Here is a 9,182-nt window from a genome sequence, read left to right on the forward strand (position 1 = left end):
AAAGATGAAAAATCTCCGCACTACCCAATGTGTGTCTATTTTATACACTTTTATGTTCCAGGCACCTGTTATGATTTCAGCCACCTAATAGAATCTCTCTGCATGTTTGTTGTATGAATTCATAAATCACAGGAGACTTGTAGAACTGACATGGCCACACATTCCTAATAGCCACATAAAATGATTTAACATTTTTAGAAAACAATACAGTCACATACTCAAAGCAGCTTAACATTTCACATGCTTTGTCTCAACAATCCTAGTCCATGGAATTATGAAGAGTAGAAATTCAATTTCTAGCATGAATGAATAATTGGAAAAAATATATATGTATAAAATAGGTGAATGGTTAAATGTATTATGATATGAATTCCATTGAATTCTGTGTATTCAAGAAAATTGTATTAGTGAAACTACTTAAATATGCATAATAATTGTATATATTTGTATCAGCATGTAAACTTGGCATTTAAAAGACAAAAATTTAAATGGACATTTGGAATTAAACAATTGGTCACTGTTTATTAATATTATTGCTGTAATTTTGCCTATGCTGTTTTTCCAAAAGTGCTGTGTTTGTTGGTATGACCTGATACGTGTTTGTGTCTGCATGTCTATACGTATTGGGAGGAAAAGGAAAGTAGTGGACCTACACTAAAATATTATATATAATTGTTTATTTTCTCTTACTTTGAAAGAATAACAAAAAGTCTTATTTCAGCGTCTCAAAAAGTGAAGATGTCAAATGAAGCATTTTCATTATGATTGTGCTCATAGCATTTGGCTTATCAACCGGGAAAAAAGTGTTGTTTTTCCTCAACATTACTGTATACATGTTACATGAATGCTCAGTTGCTCAGTCATGTCTGACGCTTTGGCAGTCTTTACCATTTATATATAATGGATTCCAGTTATTAAATATGCTCCTGTGTGTAATATTGGACAGCCATCAACCACAGGACAAAAAAGTTTTTTTCCTGGTGAATTCACCATGGAACAGTAACTTTCTTAAAGCTCCCTTCATGTCTTCGTTCCTCAAGCTGTAGATCATAGGGTTCAGTGTTGGGGGCACTACTGTATAAAAGATAGATATGATAATGTCAGAAGCAGTTGGAGAATCTGAAGTTGGTTTTAGGAACTCAAAAATGCCTGTGGAAAGAAAAAATGACACAACAAAGAGGTGGGGCAGGCAGGTAGAGAAGGCCTTGGAGCGGCCCTTGGCAGAGGGTATTCTTAGAACTGTGGAAAAGATGTGCGCATAGGAAAGAACAATGGAGACGAAGCAGATGAACGCCAGCATCGTAGTGAAAGCAGCCACTCCAGTCACGCCTAGGTAATCATTGGAGCAGGAGAGCTTCAGCAACTGGGGGATATCACAGAAGAACTGGTGGATTATTTTGGCCTTACAGAATGTGATGGAGAAGGTGGCAGCTGTATACAAGATTCCAGAGATGCCACCACTCAGCCATACAGCTATCATAGCCCGCTTACAGGCTCTGGGATCCATAATGTCTTCGTAGTGCAGCGGAAGGCAAATGGCGGCATAGCGATCATAAGACATCACTGTGAGAATGGCCACCTCAACCCAGGCCAAAGCTGTGAAGAAGAAAACCTGAAGCATGCACTGACCGTGGGCAATATAGCCATTGCCTGTCAGTGAATTGTCAATGGACTGGGGGACCGTGACAGAAATGAAGGAGAGGTCCAGGAGCGAAAGGTGTTTCAAAAAGTAATACATCGGGGTTTGGAGATGTTGGTCCAGAGTTGTGATGGCGATAATCAGGAGGTTTTCTGCTAAGGTTAATAAGTATATTAACAAGAAAAGCAATGCATGTAAGATCTGCAGCTCACGGTTGTTGGAAAACACCATGAGGAGGAATCCGCTCATTGTGGTTACATTTGCCATAACCATTTTGAAGGTACAAATTGTATTGGCAGCTGGAAGATAAAAAGGATGGAGGAAATGCAGTAGAGAGATGTTAAAATATTCATTTATTCATCAATGCTTCTTTCAACAATTAATTTTTGAGTACCTGTCATTCATCAGCTGTGCCCTAGATGATGGGGACTCAAAGGTCTTCACAAGATATACAAGATGTATACGTATATCTTGTGTTCAGGGAGCTTACAGAAAACAAAAGTAAACCTGAGTGCAAATGCGATCAGAGTCACTGGTCCTATCACAGAAAAATGGTTGCATTTCCGCCACTAAAAACACTATTCCATTTCCACAAAGTGAAACTTGTTGTTTTGCTTTAAGTCAAGAATAGAAATTAAGTGATCAGTTCTTAATTAGGGGTTTCACAAAATTGGATAGATTATATTGCTCTATTTTAGTATTCTGAAGGGCCCTTTAGAGGAATTGTGGTTGGATGGGATGATATCTAAGGTTCTTCCCTGGCAAACCATTCTAATAAAGAGAAAGTTCCTATAATTGTGAGGCCAACAACCAAATTATGCAGTGTTACTGCCTTTCTAGCTAACATTTTATTTAATAATCACATCTTGAAATCAAGAACAAAAAAACTTTTACAAAGGAATTACTTACATTTCACTATCAGATTTAGTGTTAATCTGTCTAGGGCTTCTTCTGGTACCTAAGAGTTTTCTCTTTGAAATTTCATTTCATTTCATTTCTCTTCACATTGTCTTCAGCTAAAGTTATTAAGTATGTATTGACTATTTACTACATGCAAAGTGAAAGTAAAGTCACTCATTCATGTCCGACTCTTTGCGACCCCATGGACCGTAGCCTACCGGGCTCCTCAGTCTTTTCCAGGCAAGAGTACTGGAGTGGGTTGCCATTTTCTTCTCCAGGGGATCTTCCCAACCCAGGAATCGAACCTGGGTCTCCTGCACTGCAGGCAGACGCTTTACCGTCTGAGTCACCAGAGAAGCCCACTACATGCAAAAGGTATTTGCAAAGAAGAAGAAGAAAGAGTGATTGCTCTGAGGTGGCTTTTAATGTGGAAGGAAAACTTTCAAAAACCCAATATACAACTTCAGAAAGACACTCTAAAAAGGTATAAAGTGATCTACAATTCACAAAAGAAATAAATCAAGTTTTAGGCCATTGTATAGTGTTTTGGGCTTTGCAGGGTGGAGATAAACAAAAGTTCTTCATTCATTAAAATACACCTCAGCATATGAGAACTGACCAGTCACTTAGTCATGAACCTTTCATATTCCTTAATTTTTTTCTCTGCCTGTGAGTTCTAGGCAGCAGCTGGGGGGAAAAAAAATAAAACAAAAAACTGCTGAATGAAGCAATATCTTTGAGTTTTATTCTGAACCATGTGCAAGATTGAGGGCAGGAGGAAAAGAGGCGTCAGAGGAGACATAAGGGAGACAGAATAAATCTGAACTATGAGCAGGAAAGTTTGACATTAGAGAAGAGAAAAAGAAAGTAAATGAGAGAGGCTACTGAACTAACAAAAGCCTCTCAGACTGATGAGAAATGGGGGTGGGGTGCTGATCTAAGTAAGATTCTCTTAGATATGACTAGCGAATGAACGACAGATATGAAATCTCACCAGAAATTTCTGTGTGTGTGTGTGTGTGTGTCATTAATTCAGGTTTTGGAAATCAACCTCCTCTATGAAGAATGAACTCAACATCTGCCCCGCCCCTTCTACCAGCAGGGGTCAATAGTATTAGATTTACAATTTTATATTACATTAAATTTAAATTTTTAAACTTTTGCTTTGGCTGCCAAATTAAAAGTCTTTCTCTTTCTCTATGGGTGTGAATTGCAAAGTTACTATAGAATATCACCCTCTTACTCCATTTTTATTAAAGTCTCTCACAGCTAATAGAAAACAGAAAGAATTAAAGAGTAAAGGCTACGCTTTCAACAGTTTCTCCCTTTCTGCCTTGGAGAGGCAGTTGCTGCCTGTTTTTTTGTTTCTCTTTTCCTTGAACTGATAAAATAATAAATGACATCATTATCCATACTTAATTTTGATATTGGTACATTAAGTATTTTAGTCTGACAAATTTCCACCAGTGATTATCAACTGTCTGAAAAATTTTGAGCATTCATTTTCATGAGACAGACACCATGCTAGAGTTTGTCATAAAATATGCCTCAAGTTTTATTTTTTTATCTTCTATGGCCTAAGCGTTTTAATCTCTATTTTTAAAAGAAAAAAATAAGATTCAGAATACTTAAATGACAGAATTGAATCTAAGCACCAAACCTTTTCCTTTGCAATTCATACCACTGTCTTACATCTAAAATCTCTGAGTATTTATGGAAGACACGCAGAAACATTGGGGAAAAAAGACAAAGTTACACTGAACATTTATCTATACAAGGCTTTTTCTTTCATGGTGATATCAGAGACTATGATATCACTATAGTACAGTTACTCTACTGTTATAGTACAATATAAGTACTATATATGTTATAGTGTAATTATTTACTGAATGTTTATATAAACATATAAAATATGAACCTTTCTTAATTTATTGACTTTTCTTAAATTGCTAATTTTGTAATATATTCATGTGAATTAAATCTATGACCTTTATTAACAGCTCATTTTCCTTGTTAGAATGAATAGTCTTGCTTTTTCAAATTCAATTTGAAGAATATAACGTTCTGTCAATTTCCATAAAACATTTTTCTCTTTCCTCATTCAAGATTGTAAAACTTACCACAGCCACTATTGGTGTGTGGGTAGTTATGAAAGCTGATCACAAAATTCTGACCTTTCTCATCTACAATGACATCTTTTAAAACAGGTTGTTTCCCTTGAGAACCCAAGGTTTCTGTTGCTTTGGGGATTTTTATCCCCCCATCTTTTGTAATGGAAGCCTGAACTGAATGATGAGACTATTTCATTTTCTCTCTTTCTCTGTCACCTGGGACTCGAAACTTTTCACACAGAGGGGGAGTGACTTGGTAAACTGTGGAGATTTTGTTCCTAGTTCAGCAGTTTGCAAACTTTAGCAGAGGTATGGATCTCCTGGAGAGCTTGATAAAACAGGTACCTAAACCTTACATTTAGTAATTCTGATTCAGAAGGTTTCATGTTACCTCCATACATTTGAATGCCTAACAAACTGCCTGATGCTGCTGCTGATGGACTGAATGCCACATTTAGAGAGCTGCTGTAATAGTTAAATTATGCATTCCAGAAAGGCAAACAAGATTTTAAACATTAAAAGAAATTTTTAATGTCACGTGTCCTGGGAAACTAGAAATCATTGTTTATAGAAATTGAGGCCTATGCATTGCATCTCAGATTTAGAACAGCTATTTTGGGCAACCATTGTGGTCTCTAATAAATATAAAACTATCTACTAAAAGATCCTAAAACAAATTTAGCAACAGTACCTGAAAATCTCATAAAGAGGCTCAGTCCATTAAATTTATTATTTATAAATAATATATAATTTATAAATAATAAATTTATTATTTAAATATATGCAACTACTTTATAAGTATACTTAAAAATGAATGTAAGTCCATGATGCTGTTTTGTAATTTCTGAATTCTCTTACCATCTTTTATATATTTTATTAATATTTTTCAGTAATAATCATATGACTATAAATTTATTCAATTTATATTACAAAGGCTTCTTCTGAAGCTGTAAGGACATAGATTTACTGTTTTAAAGGCTACAACAGCATTCTGCTGAAGGCTATCTCATTAGTGTATAATAGTAGAATATGCTTATTTTTACAGATGATACAAAAACACGTATACTCACGTAGGGTCGCAAAGAGTTGGACACAACTGAAATGACTTAGCATGCACACACATGGAGAAACAAATCATTTGCAATGAGTAGAGGCAAATAAGTGAGCTTGGAATCAGACAAATATTACTTTGAATCACATATTTGCTATTCTTTGAGAAGTCTCAAGAAATTAATCTCCTCTAAATTTAGTGTCCTAATTGACAGAATGGGGCATAGGTAGAACAGTTGCTTGATAAAATTAAAAGGAAAATGTATGTAATATACCTGACATTTATTAGAGACTGAATAAATAGGTATGGGGAAAGCTATTATAATACATAAAAGGAAGGGAAAATTAATATGGGTACTTAATGCACAAAAGAAACCTGGAGGTCTGTTGGAAATCACATAATACACCATAGATACACTATCTCATGAACGCAATCAGCTTATTTGGCAGCAGTCTGGAATCTATTTGTTAACAATGTTGTGATAGTTTCAGGTGAACAATGAAGGGACTCAGCTATACACATGTATCTCTAAAAGCCAGCTTTAAATTATGCTCACCAAGTCCCAAACGAATTGCCTTTTCTCTTTTATTTCAGAAAAAATGCTGTAAGATGCCTAAAAATAAAAATTGAACTTGTGGAAAGAAGACCAATATCCCTAGAACCATAGCATCTTAAATTCTGAAGAATTATGTTTTGAGAAGACTATAAAGAACGGAAAAGTTAGAAGGGAGTTCTGGAAAGAAATCAGATTTATTCCTCCTACAGTCTGAAACATAGTAACAGTACCTTTTATTTGTATGGTACTTTAGAGTTTAAAAATGGCTTTTAAATGCATCTTTCTCTGAGTGAATTCTTCTTTTGACAGTATCTTCCTCAGAGCCACTTTCATGGCTTCATTCCGTAAACTATAGATAACTGGATTGAGCGTTGGAGGTATCACAGTATAGAAGATGGAGAACATGAGATCCATAGCTGACTGGGAATCAGAAGGAGGTCTTAGAAACTCAAAGCCTGCAGCTGAGAGGAAGAAGGTGACTACAAATAGGTGGGGTAGGCAGGTAGAGAAGACTTTGGTTCTTCCCTCAGCTGATGGAATTCTCAGCACTGCAGAGAAGATGCGAATGTAGGAAAGCACAATAGAGATCAAACAAATAAATGCTGTTGAGGTTGTGAATGCAGCCACTGCAATCTCATTAATTAATTCATAAGAACAGGCTAATTTCAGCATCTGAGGAACATCACAGAAGAATTGGTGAATGACTTTCTCCCCACAGAGCGGTATGGAGAAGTTAACAGCTGCGTGCATGAGCCCAGAGAGGCCCCCAGCAACCCACGCAGCTATCACTGCATGCCTACAGGCACAGGGGTCCATAATGGTCTCATATTGCAGTGGTTGACAGATGGCTACATACCGGTCATAAGACATCACTGTGAGGATGGCCACTTCTGACGAGGCCAGAGCTATGAAGAAGAAAACTTGAAGAATGCACTGATCAAGGGAAATGTAACCATTGTTCATAAGTGAATTTGCGATGGCCTGGGGGACTGTGACAGAGATGAAACACAGGTCCAGAAAAGAGAGGTGCTTCAAGAAGTAATACATGGGGGAATGGAGGCGATGGTCCAAGGTAGTTATGGTGATAATGAGGAGGTTGCCTGTCAAGGCCAGCAGGTATGTCATCAAAAACAGCAGTGCATGTAAAATCTGAAGCTTATGGTCAGCAGAAAACCCCACGAGGAGGAATCCACTCACTGAGGTCAGGTTGGCCATGTCACTCTGAAGATAGCAAGGATGACTCTGTTTAGGAAGCCAAAGAACAGCAGGAAAGAATGTATGATATTGATACAGTTATTAGTCAAGTAACTAAGTGTACTCAGCAAAGAGCTACTAAAATCAAGACAAATTTATCTTCATGGGAATGAGGTAATATTTAATTCAGAAAAATCTTTAGCCTTTTTTTCAAAAATTGAACTTCTAAATGTGATCAACAGCTTCACATAGGTTGAAAAAAGTTATGAGAACTTTCTGGAGAGATAATAAGCAGATAAGATGAATGTGCAGATGAAAGATAAATTTTCCTATTTTTTGAAACAGATAACAGTGACAGGGAGATGATTGGGAGAAGAAACGAGTTCTGATGGGAGAATCCCAGTCAGAGGTGTGCCAACCATAAAGTTAGATATGAGGATTTGGAACTCAGAAGACTATGGCAGTGCTTGAAACACCCCCAATTCAGTAAGAGTGCTCTTACAAGAATACTTTTGAGTTAAAAAAAGAATGGAAATGAGGTCTGAGGATAGATTTTTAGATGCCATCAAATTTAAATAGATGTAGAGAAGAGGACTGAGTCAGACTGAGAAAGAATATTTACAGAAGAACACCTGTAAGGAGTGACATCATAGAGCCAATGGAAGACAGATGTTTAAAAAAAAAAATGTACAGTGTGTGCTAAGTTGCTTCAGTTGTGTCTGACTCTTTGTGACCCTGTGGACTGCAGTTCACCAGGTTCCTCTGTCTAAGGGATTCTGCAGGCAAGCATACTGGAGTGGGTTGCCATGTCCTTCTCCAGGGGATCTTCCCAAACCAGGGATCAAACCCGCATCTCCTGCACCTCCTGCATTGCAGGCAGATTTTTTTTTTTTACCACTGAGCCACCAGAGAAGCCCCCATGTACAGTAGATTCATTAATGTAAGAAAGGAAATTTAAAATAACAATAAAAGTATTGAATTTACCATTGTGAGGGTCATTTGTGGATTTGCTAGAAGCATTTGGGAGGACTAATGGGTACAAAAGCATGAAAAACATGGTTTAAAAAACAAACGAAATGTGAAAGGAAATATAGAAATTTTGGAGCACAGCTATAAAATGTTTCATAAAATATAGAGAAGTTTCACTCACCAGAGCTGATCTTCGTCAGTAGGAACCAATCTCTTTTAATCCTAAAAGTGGACATCTTTATTCTAGAATTGAGCTGGCGGCTTGATCTTTGTAATTTTCATGTAGGGAAAGGACTGAGATGTTTTCATATAAGATTAAACAGTGAGCATAGACCCAGAGACATTTTAACTTCCCACTGAGCCCTTGATACCCATGAGCCTATGGACAGCCCATGAAATCAGTGCTGCCCTGGCACTAGGGAACAAACTTTTCAGTGTGGTTGATGTTTCAGGTAAACACTGTGAGTTCAAGCATGGGACTTCATGGACCTGTCCCTCAAGGATTGCTTCAGTGAAAAGTAGTTAATTATCATCTGGGTTGAACTGAATCTTAGATTCTGCTACAACATATACAGTTTATTTTCTACAGTATAAGTTCAGACTTAAGTTTCTCTAGTAAGAAAGATCAATTTTAACTTTATTGGTCACCCATGAAGTCACGCATGTTTGTATGGATCTCATTTAAAAAGAGAATGTTTAGTAATTGTTACATAAATGCATACAAAATTACAGAATCAAAAGAAATTAGAGTTAAAAGACAAC

The 9,182-nt window shown here is 36.8% G+C and overlaps 2 protein-coding genes across 2 annotated transcripts; both read right to left on the reverse strand.

Annotated features, from left to right (window-relative positions):
• Positions 1-949: 949 nt before the first annotated feature.
• Positions 950-1,964, reverse strand: LOC113881473 (olfactory receptor 14J1-like). The gene has a single exon (XM_027524497.1). The coding sequence runs from the start codon at positions 1,910-1,912 to the stop codon at positions 950-952; it is 963 nt and encodes a 320-aa protein (XP_027380298.1). The 5' UTR covers positions 1,913-1,964.
• Positions 1,965-6,506: 4,542 nt separating this feature from the next.
• Positions 6,507-7,472, reverse strand: LOC113881216 (olfactory receptor 14J1). The gene has a single exon (XM_027524050.1). It carries the CDS (start codon positions 7,470-7,472, stop codon positions 6,507-6,509), a length of 966 nt encoding a protein of 321 aa, XP_027379851.1.
• Between the last annotated feature and the right edge of the window lie 1,710 nt (positions 7,473-9,182).

This window comes from Bos indicus x Bos taurus, chromosome 23, assembly GCF_003369695.1.
Source record: "Bos indicus x Bos taurus breed Angus x Brahman F1 hybrid chromosome 23, Bos_hybrid_MaternalHap_v2.0, whole genome shotgun sequence".
Lineage (NCBI taxonomy): Eukaryota > Metazoa > Chordata > Mammalia > Artiodactyla > Bovidae > Bos > Bos indicus x Bos taurus.

Bases quoted from the DNA above. Each gene is read 5' to 3' on its own strand.
- LOC113881216 (XM_027524050.1), bottom strand. From the start codon at position 7,472: ATGGCCAACCTGACCTCAGTGAGTGGATTCCTCCTCGTGGGGTTTTCT.
- LOC113881473 (XM_027524497.1), bottom strand. From the start codon at position 1,912: ATGGTTATGGCAAATGTAACCACAATGAGCGGATTCCTCCTCATGGTG.